At 38.1% G+C, this 18,119-nt stretch overlaps 1 protein-coding gene across 3 annotated transcripts in view; it reads left to right on the top strand.

Moving 5' to 3' along the window:
* Nucleotides 1-18,119, top strand: part of LOC133650612 (unconventional myosin-XVIIIa-like) — a 202,148-nt gene that overhangs the window by 180,293 nt on the left and 3,736 nt on the right. For 2 of the 3 annotated variants that reach the window (XM_062048067.1, XM_062048068.1), the window contains 2 exons: nucleotides 11,646-11,768; nucleotides 13,949-15,311. In XM_062048067.1, coding sequence (XP_061904051.1) covers nucleotides 11,646-11,768; nucleotides 13,949-15,296 — 1,471 coding nt within the window. In that variant the 3' untranslated portion in view covers nucleotides 15,297-15,311. The remainder of the gene's footprint in view (nucleotides 1-11,645; nucleotides 11,769-13,948; nucleotides 15,312-18,119) is intronic. The other variant, XM_062048069.1, reaches the window with a different exon arrangement.

Consider the following 18,119-nt stretch of genomic DNA (forward strand, 5'->3'; position numbering starts at 1 on the left):
ACATTCTAGCTCTTGTTAGATTGATTCTGCTTCAGTATGGTGCAGACTAGCAGTGGCACACTCTTAATTGCTTTAATGATTTATTTAATTAATTCAATGACTATCTTCCACTTTGTCTTCTCAGCAGTGTCCCACTTTCTTCCTTCTAATGCTTGAAAAAACCCATTTATGTCAATCTCTAGCTACAAGCTAATGCTAGCAAGGAAGACTAAATGTTATGGGCAGATCTTATGACGTTCACTGTGACATTTGCTATGCCAACTAATGGCGGGGATGCTTGCAATTAAAATGTGACTCTTATTTCAAAACACTTTTAAGTTGAGGTACCACAGTGTTATTCAGTGAACACTACTTGATTTATTCATTGCAATTTGTGTCATACAGTACATCTGCAACTTTTTCTCTTTAATTGAAATAAACCAAATATTCAGCACAATATTGGCAGAATAACAACAAAACATGAGCTGTAGAAAATAGAAGCACAAAAAGGTGTAATACTGCATTACAATCTTCACATTTCATCTCCATCAAGCTTCACTTTCTATCCGTTATAAATGCTCTATTTTTAACACAATTTATTTCCTTGTGTGTTCGTCCCTTCAGCGCATGCATTGAGAATACCATACCATACCATACCATACCATACCATACCATACCATACCATACCATACCAACTTTATTTATAAAGCCCTTTAAAAACAAGCACATTTGAAAAACAAAGGGTTGTACACCACAAAGAAATAGAGGCAAAGGACAGACTAAAAAATAACATTTAAAACAGAATTATAAATACACATTGAAAAAGCAAATATAAATTACCCTAAGAACAGTTTGTTGGATAAAAAACAGTTTAAAAGTTAAAAACAGTTAAAAAAGTTAAAAGCTAAAAACAGTTTAAAATCTCATGCTGGGTTAAAAGCCAGAATGACCCTGCAAATAAGTTTCCCATTTATGTGATGGTCTGCAGTGTCCATGCAAAGCATTGACAAAACGTCTTTACTAAACTTTACCAAATCTGCAATATAAAAAATAACTTGATCAAGTTTGTCCTTGTGCAAAGAGTGCTCAAAGTAATCAACTTAACTGTGTTGTGTGTTTGTTCATTAATGCGCTTGAGACAAGCTCAATTAAAAAAAATGCAGATGTCTGTGAAGCAAATATAGCATCTGCTGCTTACCATCCATTACCTGCAGAGTCAGCAAGTTGGGTGGACCACCTTCTAAAAAAAAACAAAACCCAGTCCGTCATTAACATGCACCTTTTTCACTAATCCATTCTTCATTTTTTTATAGACTTGTGAAACCTGAACACCTGCTTGCAAAATGTGTTGTCATTAACAGCACATGCTTAATATGAATGACATTCATTTTAGATATTGTACAGTGAAAGCAACATTTCTATTGTATGCTGTTTATTAACTACAGACATTTGCATGAGTGTCTTAATTGCACTTGTCATCACATTAACAGATGGGATTTAGGAGGCTGACTTTTCTTCAGATATTCACTTTATTACACTATATTATTTATCACCAAAGTGCATACAGGGAGTGTTTTGTAATACTTTGCTGCTTTCATGTGCATTAGGGTAATCAGCATTAGAAACATCACTTAGTATGATGCAGTAGTTGGTTCTATATAATTGGCATCTACAACACTAGAAAGCCACTCTGTAGACATCTGCCAAAGTATATAAAGTCTATATATCGATACAAAGAGGTGTCACCGAATTCTGGGCCCCCATACACATGACTCCTGAAGGGCCCACCCCAAACTCAACCCAATACCGCCACCCCATACACACACACACAGGTAATTATTGCAGGGATTTGGTTGAAACTAGCTTTTTCAAACACATCTAAAAATCACAGGTTTTGGACTGTTGAAAGGCAGGATTAACATATCTAGCGCATATCTAGATAAATCACCCCCAGCCCCTCAAAAATGGTGCCACAAATCTATATACAATGGCCAGAATCCAAATGTAATCATATAATCTGTCATTATTCACTTAAATATGATTATTAATAGGTCAATGCTTCCTTTACTTTAGTATAACATGGATATTAGCTGATAGGATGATTATCAGTGGATAATACTAATTATATTAATAATCAATACCGCCACCCCATACACACACACACAGGTAATTATTGCAGGGATTTGGTTGAAACTAGCTTTTTCAAACACATCTAAAAATCACAGGTTTTGGACTGTTGAAAGGCAGGATTAACATATCTAGCGCATATCTAGATAAATCACCCCCAGCCCCTCAAAAATGGTGCCACAAATCTATATACAATGGCCAGAATCCAAATGTAATCATATAATCTGTCATTATTCACTTAAATATGATTATTAATAGGTCAATGCTTCCTTTACTTTAGTATAACATGGATATTAGCTGATAGGATGATTATCAGTGGATAATACTAATTATATTAATAATCATTATTATGATTGTTATTTTTCGTGCATCTCCTGGGGTTAAGCCTCCCGAGTCTTTAAACCTTTCTAACTTTAATCAGGGGTACTTGAACACACCACAGTCATGGCAATGGTATGCAAAAATCTAACATGTTCATAACTTTGTCTTATGCTGCCACATATAGATGTATTATATTGTTAAATTTTTTTTATCACTTCATCATTGTTCCATGCTTAAAGGTGAGCGTTGATGACATTAATGACGTCTGTGTTAAGTGAAGTGTTTCAAGTTGGGTTTGCCGCTATTCAGGTAGAAAAAAACATTGTGTATTTTTGATAAGGTGTAGGTAAACTTAGGCATTCTTAATTTGTTTCAAGCAACCTTATTATTGAACTTTCAAGGCTATATCTATTTAATAAAATATATATATTTTTGAATAACTTATGTAGCTTATGTAACTTATGTGTAAATGTAGTCTTCAAACTTTATAAAAGCCCAGGTCCCTGTCGATACAAATAATACTGTTCACATTGTTACAAATATGAATTTAGAAGTGCATTACAATACTACAGCAGAAAGAGGGGTTATGGTATAATATGTAAACACTATTCACATCAAACACTAATGCAAAATACCTGAAACAGATTGAAACATTGCTGTATGTATACTTTTGACCCAACAGATTTGGTCACATTTTCAGTAGACCCATAATAAATTCATAAAAGAACCAAACTTCATGAATGTTTTTTGTGACCAACAAGTATGTGCTCCAATCACTCTATCACAAAAAAATAAGAGTTTTACAAATTATTGGAAACTCAAGACAGCAATGACATTATGTTCTTTACAAGTGTATGTAAACTTTAAACCACGACTGTATGTCTGTAACCAGCTTTGCCATATACAGTAAAAATAATTAGTGCAAACCCTATGTACTCACTTTAATACAGCACTAACAAGGAATACTAATGAATTATTTGCAAAAGCATCTCCCCAATGTTATTTGATAATGTGGTTGATATTGTGTTCTAAATAGTATAGTGCAATTGAAAGTAAATGCAATCTGCCATTTTTAATTTGGGGCAATGGGACGTCAGGTCCACAGAGAGAATAATGTACATTCCTCTGCACATTTTACTTCCAATGCGCACCAAAGTGTGTAGTATTCCTGCTGGGCACAATTATAGTTTCATAGCATAATTCTGCTAACGAGCACAAACCAACAAACTATCAGAGGTGGATAAAGTTGCCAAAAAATTGGACTCAAGTTTGATTGATTGATTGAGACTTTTATTAGTAGGTTACACAGTGAAGTACATATTCCGTACAATTGACCACTAAATGGTAACACCCGAATACGTTTTTCAACTTGTTTAAGTCGGGGTCCACTTAAATTGAGGACCCCCGTACCATTACCTAGAGCAGGGGTCGGCAACCCAAAATGTTGAAAGAGCCATATTGGACCAAAAATACAAAAACAAATCTGTCTGGAGCCGCAAAAAATTAAAAGCTATATTACATACGGACAGTGTGTCATGAGATATACATTTAATTAAGAGGACTTAAAGTAAACTAAATGACCTCAAATATAGCTACGAATGAGGCATAATGATGCAATATGTACATATAGCTAGCCTAAATAGCATGTTAGCATCGATTAGCTTGCAGTCATGCAGTGACCAAATATGTCTAATTAGCACTCCACACAAGTCAATAACATCAACAAAACTCACCTTTGTGTATTCATGCACAACGTTAAAAGTGTGGTGGACAAAATGAGACAGAAAAAGAAGTGGCTTAAAACACGTCCTAGAAAGTCGGAGAAAGCAATACATGTAAACAAACTATACGGTGAGTTCAAGGACCGCCAAAATTAGTAGGACAAAACGGCGCTCGCCAAATACTCGAATCAGTGAAGCATGTTTAATATAAACAGTGTGCTTTATAACAATTAGGGAGGTTTGTGTCATGTTTGTCCTCCTACAGAAACCACACTAAAACAAAAAAATAGATTTTTTTCCCCCTCATCTTTTTCCATTCTTCATACATTTTTGAAAAATCTCCAGAGAGCCACTAGGACGGCGCCAAAGAGCCGCATGCGGCTCTAGAGCCGCGGGTTGCCGACCTCGACCTAGAGTAATAACTGTGTGACTCTAGTAGAAGTCAAATGTAGTCATCCAAATAACTATTTGCGTACAAGTTTGTATTCAGGAAAAAAAATATTTAAGTACTGTGTAACTGGCGAGCCAATTCTGGTTTATTTAGTAGATATTTTTTAGTGGTACTTGCACTGCAACTGTAGTCGGTGTGGGTGTGTGATAGAGACACTACGACAGCATATACCACAACATATGCACGTTTTACAGTCACTTATGACGTTATAACAGGGTTAATATTAGCTTATGCGCAGCTAAGACAAAAAACATCTAAAACTTAGGCTTTCTTAAGTTGGAAGTGAAGTTCTTGAAGGCTGAAATGTGAACATTCCTACTGACACAGATGACAGCGCATGATTGAAATATTCTTCTTCATAGTTTGTAAAGTAAACATTGAAGAGTTGTGCAGCTACACTTTTTACATTGTGTGGTATGAGTGCGGTCATGTGACTTCCAGGCTGTGTTTGATTGGTGAAATGGAGTCAAACGTCACTGGTGTTTACATTGGTGAAACAGAGTCATGTGGCCACTGGAAGAAGTCTCTCTAACAAGTCAAAAGTTTACATTTTTGCAAGTTGTAATCAATCACTTAGAAATACATATAATGAATATTTAAATAAATGTACTGATCGGAATTAAACTCATTGTAACAGAATAAAATTAGCGTTTGTTCTTTACTAAAGTACTCAAGCAAAAGGAGAGGGGGACAGGATTGGCTTGCATACGTAATATATATAAGACAAACTTTAGTTTTTCAAGATAGCATTATGATTTAGTTAAAATGTTACCTTGTTTGCTGGCTGGGAATCAAACCATGTCCACTGGAACAAAAGACTGGTATGCAAGCCATTGCTCGACTTAGAAACGCATATACTTAAACTGTAATCTGTGTTCTCATTCCCTTAGCGTAAGACTTTGTCAACAATATAGCTACCTTTGTTTGGATTTTTTTTCCGTCTTAATTGTTTGTGATTCATATGGCCGTGTTTGAGTTTGTTTCGAACATGCATGCATACAACATGATACATCACAATGTCCACTTTCTCTATTCAAAATGTTCGAAAAGGAGTAGGAAGAAGCAGAGCTTATTTTATCCTACCCCTTTTCCTTTACATATCAGTTGCTAACACTTTTGTTCACTTCCTGTTCTCAATTTATTCACAATATACTCCATAAGTAATAACATAAACAAATAAATACATCAATAATAACGAGTGATGTAAGTTTTATTTCATATGGTGAGATAATAAGATTATCTAGAAAATGAATGGATGGGTGGAATACATTCAGAATGTTTATCATGGTTCTTCTTCTTTGTATTTTGTAAACACTTTAAGTTTGAAGAGTTTATTGAAGTGGATCATATTAGTACATTGTTGGATTTATTTGCTTAATCCATTTCATAATTTAATTCCACATACTGATATACTGAAGGTCTTAAGTGTTGTATGTGCATACAAAGGTTTTAAGTTACATCTTTCTCTGAGGTTATATTTCTCCTCTTTTGTTAAGAAGAATTGTTGTATAGGTGAGAAGAATTGTTGTGGAGGCCAACTTGCTCTTAGATTGTATCTGACTGCTGATTGTTTAGCGTCTGTGTGCTGTCATTATTGTCACGCTCGCAAGAAGGCAGCTTGAGAAAGCCAATTAATGAGCTTGTGTGCGGTCTAAAGGAAAAATCTTCAGCCTGAGTGTCCATTTTCCACCTGGCGCTAGTGTTTGACTTGTCTCCATTCAAAAACGCAACATTCTTCTTGGAAGTTAAAAAGTGAAGGGGACAAAAACATTTTTGGAAAAAGTAAAGGGGCACAAATGATGAATTGCCAATATGTGGGTGTCTACCGTAGTATCATTATAGGACTGAGCACGACAAGGTGAATAAACCGTAAGTGCGTGACATTACAGTGTGTGCAATACACCTGTACATATGTCCAGTAATTAACTTTATAATGCTGATATGATAGCGCCGAGCCGTACGTGATTTAAGGCTGACTCTAAGTATTTGTGACAAAGATTTACAACCAGCCAAGGCCGATTGTCAGAAGCCATTAACGTTCACTTCCAAAATTCTTGGGGCTTGTTTGTATCTGTAGGCCTCAGGAGCGCTTAGCGAAGAGCGTAGGACCAAGGACAAATTGGTTGTGACACCATTTGCACTGCACTCAATTGCAAGCCACCTTTTATTTCACATTGGCGTGTGTATTAGAGCGGGAAGAGAGAGCGATTTACTTTGGATGGAGTTTTGGGATTGTAGTTTTTTCTATAAGAGTATATCATGCAGAGAAGTTGCAGTATCACAGATGATTGCATGCGTAATCCATTTGCAAGTATTATTAGAATCTTGTTTTGCAGTTGACTTTCATTTCTTGTTATTTAGCATTCAGTACAGACACAAGGGAGCAAAAAAAAAAAAGTACAATATGTAACATGAATTCAAAGTGGAGGCTCTGCTTCACCCATCACTTGTCATGCATTAGAAAAATGGCTTTTTGGCACAACCCCTCCCCCAAAAGACGAACAGATGGAACTCTTTGTTGAGAGAGGGCAAACGATTGAATATGTGGCTGCGCATGGTGACAAAGAACACGTTGATGGAGATTTCCAGAAGACTAGGAAGAAACATGATAGAGCTTTGCACAGCGACAGTCATCTTGCAGCATCATGAATAGTGTTTCTTCTTGTAATCAGCAACCACGCCAAAATAGATCATCTTGTCACTTTTTTTTATTAAGTGATAGGCTGGTGTCTGCAGACTGAATGAAAAACATCATTTTGTGAGAACAAAACACTTTCTATAGATGAAACATGACCTCCAATAGCAAACTAAAATGTGACTATGAATCATAGTGAACATGAAACTATTAATCCAACCTTGCTCTCTACTATCATTTTTCAAAGGGCTTTTAGGGTCAAATCATATACATTTTTGTTAGTTATTTTCACTTGCAGTATAGCCAAGGCTGCTCAGCCTGTGTGATGAGGTTCTGCCTTCTCACCAATATCGTATCGCCAAGATAGCATACTCAAAATGGGGTAAGGCCATGTTCAATGTATCATGTATTAGGGAAATTTAAATATTTTTGTGCTGTCAAACAATTCGTTTTTAATCCGATTAATCACAGGGTTGCGGTGCAATAATAATCACAGATATTTATTAGGTCTGTAAAAAATAACAAGATAACTCATGCGATTAATCACAAAAAATATTGCAGCATTAATCATGAATAAACACAGATTCATTCAATTTGACGGCAAATGCTTCTTTGCCTTAACGTAACAAGTTATACGGTCAGCGCATACGCGAATGCAAAGATGAGTAGGGATTTAACGATTAGCCATTTTTGCTATTAACCATGATTAAAAACATCAGGCTTATTTAATCGCAGAGATGAAAAATAGTTGAGTTGGTGAAAGAGTTCAATATAAACATGTCACTTACAATCAGTACCTTAGCGCTAAGTCAGTTCAGTGTAAACAAACAGCAGCAGGTACTCCTGTCAAGGGCTTCATTTAACGTTAGAGATTGCTTCTTCCTGTCTGTGTTGAATAAACTATAGGCATTGTAAGTGAATATAGCAAGTGTAAAACATGACATAACATCAGGAGCTTATAGAATAGCAACAATATACCATGGATGTAATTATGTGCATTCCTGTTATTATTAATACAGCATAACATAGATTATCAAAAATGAATAGATAGTAAGTAACATTTTCCCCTGAGGGATCAATAAAAAGTATTCTTAAGTCTTATTTTAATGATACAATTATTAATTTATCATTGTTTTATTATTAATAATACTTATTAGGGATGTAAAATTATGTCAAAAATAATAATCACAATTATTTTGATTGATATTGTAATCACGATTAATAACACAATTATTCATATTAATTTGAAAACATGAGTATTTATTTTACCACCAAAATTCAACTTTAATTATAGTTTTAAAAAACAGATATAAATCAGTAACGAATAAACCACAACAGGTAAAATAATAATAATTGTAATAATAATACATTTAAATAAAAATAGCAATATAAAAACAATGAAAATAAGTTTTTTCGTTGTAATTCCATCCATCCATTTTCTACCGCTTATTCCCTTCGGGGTCGCGGGGGCGCTGGAGCCTATCTCAGCTACAATCGGCCGGAAGGCGGGGTACACCCTGGACAAGTCGCCACCTCATCGCAGGGCCAACACAGATAGACAGACAACATTCACACTCACATTCACACACTAGGGCCAATTTAGTGTTGCCAATCAACTTATCCCCAGGTGCATGTCTTTGGAGGTGGGAGGAAGCCGGAGTACCCGGAGGGAACCCACGCAGTCACGGGGAGAACATGCAAACTCCACACAGAAAGATCCCGAGGCCGGGATTGAACTCACGACTACTCAGGACCTTCGTATTGTGAGGCAGACGCACTAACCCCTCTGCCATCGTTGTAATTGTTTTAATTTATTTACTTCTTTTTTTTACCTGTTACACTTATTTTACCATCCCAGAGTGTGTGCTTTTTGTGTCAAATAAAATGTTAAAAATGTTTGTTAATTAAATGCCAAAAATTATTGGTGCAATATATCTTTGGACAATTCTGACCAGTATTTTATTTTATTTTTATTTCAATAATTATGAAATAATTGTGAAAATGTATCAGTAAGTGCTTTTAGTACATAGTACTTGAGCAAGGTACTTTTTTGAAACCCTTTTTTTTCTTAGCACAGTCAGACCGAATGTGGGGCACCGGGCTCTTTTTGGGGAAGTGTGCTGTGTGGTTGTTCTCAGCTTGACAAGTAAGTAGACAATTTTAGGCTGTAAAAAAAAAGAGATCCTCTCAAGTTGCGACCACTGTTTGCACATTAATCTTACATCGATGATGTCGTTCACAACAACACAAGCAGATGAGATGTGTTGTGGGTGTATGGATTGTTCTTTCTAGCTTTAACTTCTTAGTTTAGTCGCTGTTTTAAGTGACTGTATCCAGATTGTTTAGTTCAGGACAGGGCGGTTGAGTGTGTCGGAGATCAATGAGCGGTACCGGACACATTATTTTCCCAAACAAATGTTCCTTCTCTGCACAATGACAGCATTTCACTCACATTGATGTCATTTTCCCTGATATTATGCGTTTAACAGTGGATTTCGTTTTATTGCAGAATTATGTCACTCAGTCCGCGGTTATGTGAACGCAAAAAATCATATGCCTTACTTTTTTTGTTGAGTGATTATTGATTTAGGCATACTAGTACTGTGTCAAATAAAAAATATCTATCATGGTGAGATCCATGCTCACTCATCTGTTTCATCATTACAAGCTCAAGAATATGCATGCAAGTATTATTATTATTATATTTTCATAATTGGGAGAAGCCAAAATCAAAATTTAAATCAAAATGTAATTAATTGTCCAGCCCTAATACGTAACATATTTATTATTTTGTACTGATATTAAAATGTTATTTGATTACTATTATTTTCAACAGTAATAAGTAATACATCAAAATCTTTATTGTATGTCGTTGTGATTTTTTGCATGTTTTGTCTTGAAATTAATCCATGCATAATAATTGTGATAATTGTGAAACCCTGATTATTACTCAAGTTATAATCGTACAGTATAATTGTTGCATCCCTATGAGGGACACAGTATGACTTCTTGTGATCCATAAAGCATTGATGCTTCAGTATCGTTTGACCCATCACTAATGCACACACATTAAAGTATGCTTTTAATGTTGATGTGCAATTATTAGAGTAAAATAATGAAAGTTATGGTAAGAAAAACACATTTTGTTTATTTCAACTATTTTCCCCAAAACATGCAATGAGGCTATAAAGTGTTTTATCCAATTACTGGCGTAATCGAACACATTAATCAATAGGTTACCAAAATAATCGATAGCTGCAGCTTTCAAGGTTTAACTCCCAAACATTACCAGTTTTTGTTGTCCTTTTTGAAGTCACTATCAATAATGAAATGCAGCAGTTGGGGACTGAATTGATTATTCCCTACTTAAGTTTCCGAGGTTACATGAAGTTTGGACCATAAGACGGTGCCAATGATGCTGGTTGTGTTTGTTGTATTGTGCATATAAAGGCCCCCTTTTGTTGGAAATAACACATTACTGGATACATGTACCTCTGTACATGAGCAAATTCATTATTTCCACTTGTTGGAAACATGTATTAATAACGAAGATGATAAAAATGAAGTGTAGCCAATGGCCATGAAATCGATCAGTTTCATATCCTCTGTACAGCCAGCATTTGTTTTTGTTTTATTTCTGTGTACATTTTGGCAAGAATATCCCTCTAATGCATGTTTACAAATCTCCATTGCAGAGGTGTATCATATCATACACACTATACAGATATATGATGGAGGAAAACTGATGGCATTTAATTAGCAACCAAGAGTACCTATTGTAATACATATTCTATGTTCCCCAGTGTAATGACTCCAGGAAGTTACCTTTTCTTAAAAGCAGTTTTTTCATTCACAGACATGTTATACCAGAATACAACGACAGCACATCTATAACAAGCATTGTGAGAGGCACACTGTGGAATTCCACCATTGTATTTAAATCAATGAATGAAAACAGCCAGTGCAGGTGGAATCTGTTGTGTTTCCCCCGATGGATCCACAGGTCTCTGTATTGATTGTTATGTCAAGCGTAGGGGGCCTTAGGTAGCTCATGGCTCCGCTCCATTACAAGCATCAAGAGCGGGTGACATGCCACACAGATGCTTGTAGCCAGCAGCCAAACACGTTGATTATCCCTCCAAGGACCTCATCTGCATTCTGCATGGATGTGCATGCATGTGCTTCTACAATGTTTAATAATGACATAATATGATTTATGCTCACCCTTACCCTTACAGTACCAGGTGACCATTATGTGATATTACGCTGAATAAATATTCATTGAACAAGTCAGTTGATCTTATTACTGTCGAAATGATTCGGGTTTGGAGATTAAGTAGACTGAGAGTAATACTGTACAAATTTAAAGGGAAGATAAGAATCATTTTTATCATTCTTTTTGTCCTCGCAGTGGGGATGAGACGGATGGGGATTCTGAGGTAGAGGACCGTGTGGATGGAGTTAAGTCCTGGCTCTCCAAGAACAAAGCCTCCTCTAAAGCCCAGTCAGACGAAGGAAGTCTGAAGAGCGCCAGGTTAGTGCTTCCCTCTTATCCGGTTGCCTCATCACAGACAATGACCATTAGGATCCTCGTGGTAGATCTGTGATAAGGACTTGTATCGAAGAGTGCACTTGGAGACTGGAGACCTCCAACATTCTTTTTTTTAATAATACTGAGCACACCAATAGATGTGTGGTTTTAACAATGCTAAAATTAACAATTCTCCACTAGCACACATGACAAAGCAATATTTTTTTTCAATCATGATGTACAGATTACCTACAGTATTTATTGACTACCTTAGGTGATCTGCGGTGCAGTACACTACTCGGTTCATAGACTGTAAAAGACAGTACCAATTTCTATTCATAACTTAGTGCAGGGGTCTCCAAAGTATTGGCTCGCAAAACATTCTGCAGGCAAAATAAACACACCGCGGATAAGAATGTTAAAAAAACAAAGAAAAAAATGCAACTGCCCCACATCCTTTCCAAAAGTTGGACCTGAATTCAAACCAAAATAGCTGATGCCCTGTGCGTCTTACTAGTCTTTGATGGTTTCCGTACATATGTACTAGTTAATTGCAAGATATTGGGAGTTTTTGAGTGTGCTAAAGCCTGGAAAAAGGTTTGGGTTGGCATAGTAATAATAATACAGTGGTACCTCAATTGAGGAGTGTTTTAAGCAAAGAGCTATTTGTCTTACATTTAGCCATTAGTTGGCATAGCAAATGTCACAGTGAACCCCGTAAGATCCGATGAGACATCTTGTTTTACTTACTAGCTTTATTTTATAGCTAGAGATGGACATAACTTTGTTTTTTCTAACCATGGGAAGGAAGAAAGTGAGAATAGTGCTGAGAAGAATAAGCAAATTATATTTGTTGAATTAAAGAAAGAAATCATCGAAAACATGACAGAGCATGTCATCAACTTGGCGGAGCAATTCGAGCGTATCACTGCTAGTCTGCACCACACTAAAGCAGAACGAGTCCCAGGCCAGCCAAGAATGTTAAAATTAAATCTCAACGGCGGACGTTTGTCCATGAAAATATGGAGGAGCTGCTGATAGTGTGTTTGACAGAGAAGCTGCTGGAAGGAAAAATCATAGAAGTCAAGCTGTACATCAAGCTGTGCATAATTACATAAATCTACTGTAGTTGTTAGTAGTACATTGTAATACGTTCATGTAACATTTCTTATCAAAAATATGTTGGGGTTTTTTTGTTAAAAGTGTGCTTTTTGGGGGATCAAGCTCCAATTAAATGGATTTATATTAATTTCAATGGTAGATGCTGATTTGAGATACAAGTTTTTGGAGTTAAGAGCGCCGTCACAGAACCAATTAACCACGTACGTTTAGATACCACTGTATTCAATAAAGTACTATCTATCTATCTATTAACCACGTAAGTTTAGATACCACTGTATTCAATAAAGTACTATCTATCTATCTATCTATCTATTCGTAAAAAAATAATAAAAATAAATTGAATATCTCAAGGGGGTTAAGATAAGATATTGCATTGATTTTCTTTATTTATAACGTAACGCTAAGATGTGGATGTTCTGTTCGATAGTGTATCATTGAGTATATCTTTAATGTACAAAATGTTTCAAAGTGGTCTCCACAATTTTTCTTTATAACTTTGGAGACCCCTGCCTTTGAGATTAAAACAGGCCCTTCTTTGAACCTGATAACTGTATCAGTACTATCAATCAATCAATCAATCAATCAATCAATCAATCAATCTTGAGTCTTAAAATGGCGCAGCAATACCTGCGGCTACAAATAGAATGGGTAATTTACGCGATTCAGTGTCATCGCTCTCCTTTCCAGTAATCTGTCTAATGACAGCAGGCGGAACGGCGAAGTGGCTGCTGTCAAATTTATTGAAGTGGCCTGTGGCCAGTTGGCGCGCCTGCTAAATGATGCCTCTGCTCCCATAGATCTTCTCACTTGTTGACTCCCACTCCGTCCACAGTGCGTAGTGTACATAAACCGCAGTAGCCGGAGGGAGGGAGCATGTCCCTTGACATCACCCTCCCGAGGACAGAAAGAAAGTGACAAATTTACAGTTCTGTCTGACGTTACAGATTAGTATCAGGGCACCGACCTCGGGAACAATATGCTGCTCATTATATTCATTTCTGTGCCTCAACAGAAATGCACTCAATTGTATTCTTTGCACTATTTTACTGTGATGCCCTTAGATATTCAGCAAACGGGGATGCTAAAGAATGTAAGGAGAAGACAAGTGATGGAAGTCCAAATGGCAAAGATCTAGAGCAGAGCAGGTCTGTGTCGGTCATGAGCTCCCTGAGCTATCGAAAGCGTTCCAACCTGAAAGACTCCATTGGGGGGACCGGCGATGAGAGCTCCCTCTTCAGCGCCCTGAAAGAACAGCCCGACACACCTGACCACACCTCCCTCCGCAAAGCCAAGTCCAAGGATCTCCTGGAGGACTGGAAGAAGAGTCAAACAAAAGAAGACTTCGATGACAAAGGCTCGGTCATCTCCATGGCTTATTCTGAGGCCACCAGCAGAGCCAGGAAGGGTTTGGAGTCACGCTGGACCTCCAGAAGCAGCCCTGAGTTCGATAAAGACTCGATGGTGTCTTCTGTGGCTCCCAGCAGGATGTCCACCAGGAGGGGACTGTTGGACGATGACAACAAGTCCACCATCAGCAGTGTGAGCCACGTCACCTCGCGGTCTCTGGACCGTAGCAGCTCTTGGAAAGATGACAGGCGCAGCAGTTCTCGCCTGTCTGTCGCTCGTAGCTGCGGCCTCAGCGAGTTCGGTGTTCATGTCGATGATGACGATGATGGGCCTCGTGCGGCAATTACAGAAGGAGGGGCTTCTCCTTACAGTCCTCGCTCCCACACCCGGAGCCTCTCTACCCCTGCCCGACCTCGTTCTTCGGACAACCCGCCAGATACGTCTGACATCAAGCCTGTTACGCACCGGAACTACTTGGACCCTGACTTGGAGGCGGCCATTAATGAGGTGCTCAGCTTCAAACCCATCAAGTTCAAGCGTAGCAAGCTTGATGATTCCAGTGATGAGGAAGCGGACAAGAATAAGGACATAGGAAGCAAGGACGCTAGGAAGAAGAGCGATGACGAGGTACTTGGTAGCAGCAAATCCAGTTTGCTTCGCTCTGCATCCAGCTCGGCTCTAGACTACTCAAGTCGACCTTCTAGCACTTTCAGTGCCACTTCTCGCAGTCGTAAAGATAAAAAAAGCAAAATCTCTTCATCGGATGACTCATCTTCGGACGATCGTCACAGCAGGAGGAGCAGCTCGAGGCGAAAGAAGGGCAAAAAGTCCAAAAAGAAATCCAAGAAGAAGGAGAGTGAGTCAGAGGATTCCTCTTCGTCCTCAGAGTCGTCATCGTCGTCCTCCTCCTCTTCCTCCTCCTACCGCAGCTCAAACAGTGTGAAGAAGAGCCCCAAACGGCCATCTGATGACGATGGGACACCAAAGAAGGGAGGCAAGAAGAAGCAGAAGAAGATGGACAACTTGATGATGAAGTACCTCTACAGGCCGGACAGTGACTGATTGTGACACATGAAGGTGATGCTTGGTGTGACAAAGAATTTGGATTCTAGTTGAAACTCATCCTGGATGACTAACCGAGCAGACTTACACACTGTACTAACTGTGCTAATCTGTAGTCTGAGATGTTGTCCTAACTCCACTTAAGGTGTGTTCACACTGCATTGTTTTGTTATCTTTGTGTCATGTGAACTCTGGTGAGCACCAGACAAGCAGACCTAGACCACTTGAAGAGGTGGATCTTGGGTCACTTGCAGATTAACTGTGGTTGGTCAAAACAAAACAACACTACCTTGGACCTTCTTCTTGGTAGTCTGGTTTCTTCCCTAATTAAAAAAAAACCGTGTTAACTGAGGACTGTAAATTAGGGCTCGTCAACTGGTGTTCCACTGGTTGATAGAGTTTAACTAACAGCTCAGTTCAAAACTTTTAAGGGAATAACATGTTTGAAGCAGACTCCTAAAATCACTAGAGTTCTGTCACATAGATTATCTTTCACTAGCATTTTTGTAGTAGGTTCTTAAAAAGACCAGGGTGTTCCAATTAGGTAGACAAACTTTGACCACTGCAAACATATTGCTTGTGTTTTAACATTTGGTCAAGTAAAACTTTAAGGTTTGACAGATCATTGCATTGACATTTAACTTCCTGAGAACCAGTGTTATCTGTAGTGGACACTTGAGTTATGCATAACAGTGCAATTATCTTTTGCAAAATGTGTAACTGCGACAAATGAAATAGACCAAAACATGAGGGCGCTAGTGTCTTAACCCTCAGGTGACAAAGGCTGACTTCTTTGTCCTATATGTTTGTAGTAATTTTGGCCATAATTATTGTTATTTCACCCCATTATACATTTCATTTTTAATTTTAAAATGTCAATGTCCATTTCTTTCACAGGTGTACGTTACACGAGTAGCTATTAGGTAATCCCACCAAGCTAAACAGCATGTGTAAGTCCTTCATTTTTCAAAGGGCATAAAACATTTCGGTTTTTCCGCTCAAATCTTTCAATCAAATTCAGCCCTTAACAAAAATACTAAACATGTCATGTTTTTTTTAACCCTTTAAATCTCACAGTTTTCCGTTAGTGTACATTTGCACAACATGAGTTATTTTACTAAGTGACATTAGTAGGGTCAAAATTAAAGTTGATTGAGAAATCTGAGCAAAAATATTATGAAAAAAAGAAATTTAAATATGTTTACACCCTTCAAAAACTTACCGACTTTTATTGCGTAAAAGATCATTAAAATCGAATGTCCCAAGAGCGTTAGTGTAACTGGAGAAGTCCAAACATACTGGTACGGAACGTACGAACAACAGAATCCGCAGTGGTACAAGCCTACTCAAAGCGTACGTCAAATTGTATCACAGCGCTGCACACTCGTATCACATGAAACACTGCTCGGCGTGTATTTTTCACATCGATACACATTACATGTGACACAAACTTGCATTTTACCACCAAAACGTTAACACGCAGGGATTGTGGGAAATGTGGTGTTTCAAAAAAAAGTCTTGGAAAACTATAACGAGGCAGTGCACACAACTATAGAAGCTCTTATGACTGCACACCTTTCGCGCAGAGTACAGACCACCCACAGTCTGTGAGCACTTTTAACATTATACTGTACCTTGTGGTCATATACAGCGGAACCTCGATTTACAAACTTAATTGGTTCTTGAACATGGTTCATAAACCAAAAAGTTAGTATAATGAAGCAGAGTTCCCCACAAGAATAAATGTAAATATTAATAATTGGCTCTAGCCTCGACAAAAGTCCCCATTTTAGTAAAAAAATGCACACTTTGAAAACATTTAAATGTTTATATATATATATATATATCAAACTAAAAGAGCGCTGTAAAACGTTAACCACTATGTTACTACAATAAAAACCAAAAACCTGTATCTGCCAATATTAGTGGCATTGTTGAACAATTTCGGAGTGATAAACAAACAGTGGCTTCACGTAGTCACTGCTAGCCTTCGCACGAACGAGCAGTGTGAGGCGTTCCTTCATTGGCTTGTGTCCTGGTAGTGCCCTTTCCTTCGCTGTAATAAAGGTCCGCTGTGGCATCTCTTTCGGTCTCACTTAAATTAAAGACGTGCTGCGGAACAAAGCCCCCTTCTCTGATAAAATCCTCGAATTTAAGGGGCTGCAAGCCGGAGACTAACTAGCTAAAACGCTAGCTCAAAGCGGTTGTCTAGCGCCCCGGAGCTATACAGCGCGACTGGGAGAGTTTGGACACATTTAAATGGTAAATGGTAAATGGGTTATACTTGTATAGCGCTTTTCTACCTTCAAGGTACCCAAAGCGCTTTGACAGTATTTCCACATTCACCCATTCACACACACATTCCCACACTGATGGCGGGAGCTGCCATGCAAGGCGCTAACCACGACCCATCAGGAGCAAGGGTGAAGTGTCTTGCTCAAGGACACAACGGACGTGACGAGGTTGGTAGAAGGTGGGGATCGAACCAGGAACCCTCAGGTTGCTGGCACGGCCACTCTCTCAACTACGCCACGCCGTCCCCATTTAAAGTGTTTTTGACTACACAAAGTGATCTCTAAGACAGTCTTACACAGCTTTGACCGTCGCAAGGTACAACAATTGTGGAAAAACAACTTGTCGGAAGTGCCGTTAGCCTCGAAGCTCTTTGAAATGACCACGCCTGTTTGTACAGGATGTGATGCAGCGGACCCTGCCTCTTCAAGATGGCCATGTCCGCGTGTAAAGGAGGTGATGTCATCAAAATGGCAGCCCCCAATGGCTTCAAGCGGCACGGAACATGACTGAATGAATGAAGCGTTTGTA

This window comes from Entelurus aequoreus, linkage group LG05 (genome assembly GCF_033978785.1).
Source record: "Entelurus aequoreus isolate RoL-2023_Sb linkage group LG05, RoL_Eaeq_v1.1, whole genome shotgun sequence".
Lineage (NCBI taxonomy): Eukaryota > Metazoa > Chordata > Actinopteri > Syngnathiformes > Syngnathidae > Entelurus > Entelurus aequoreus.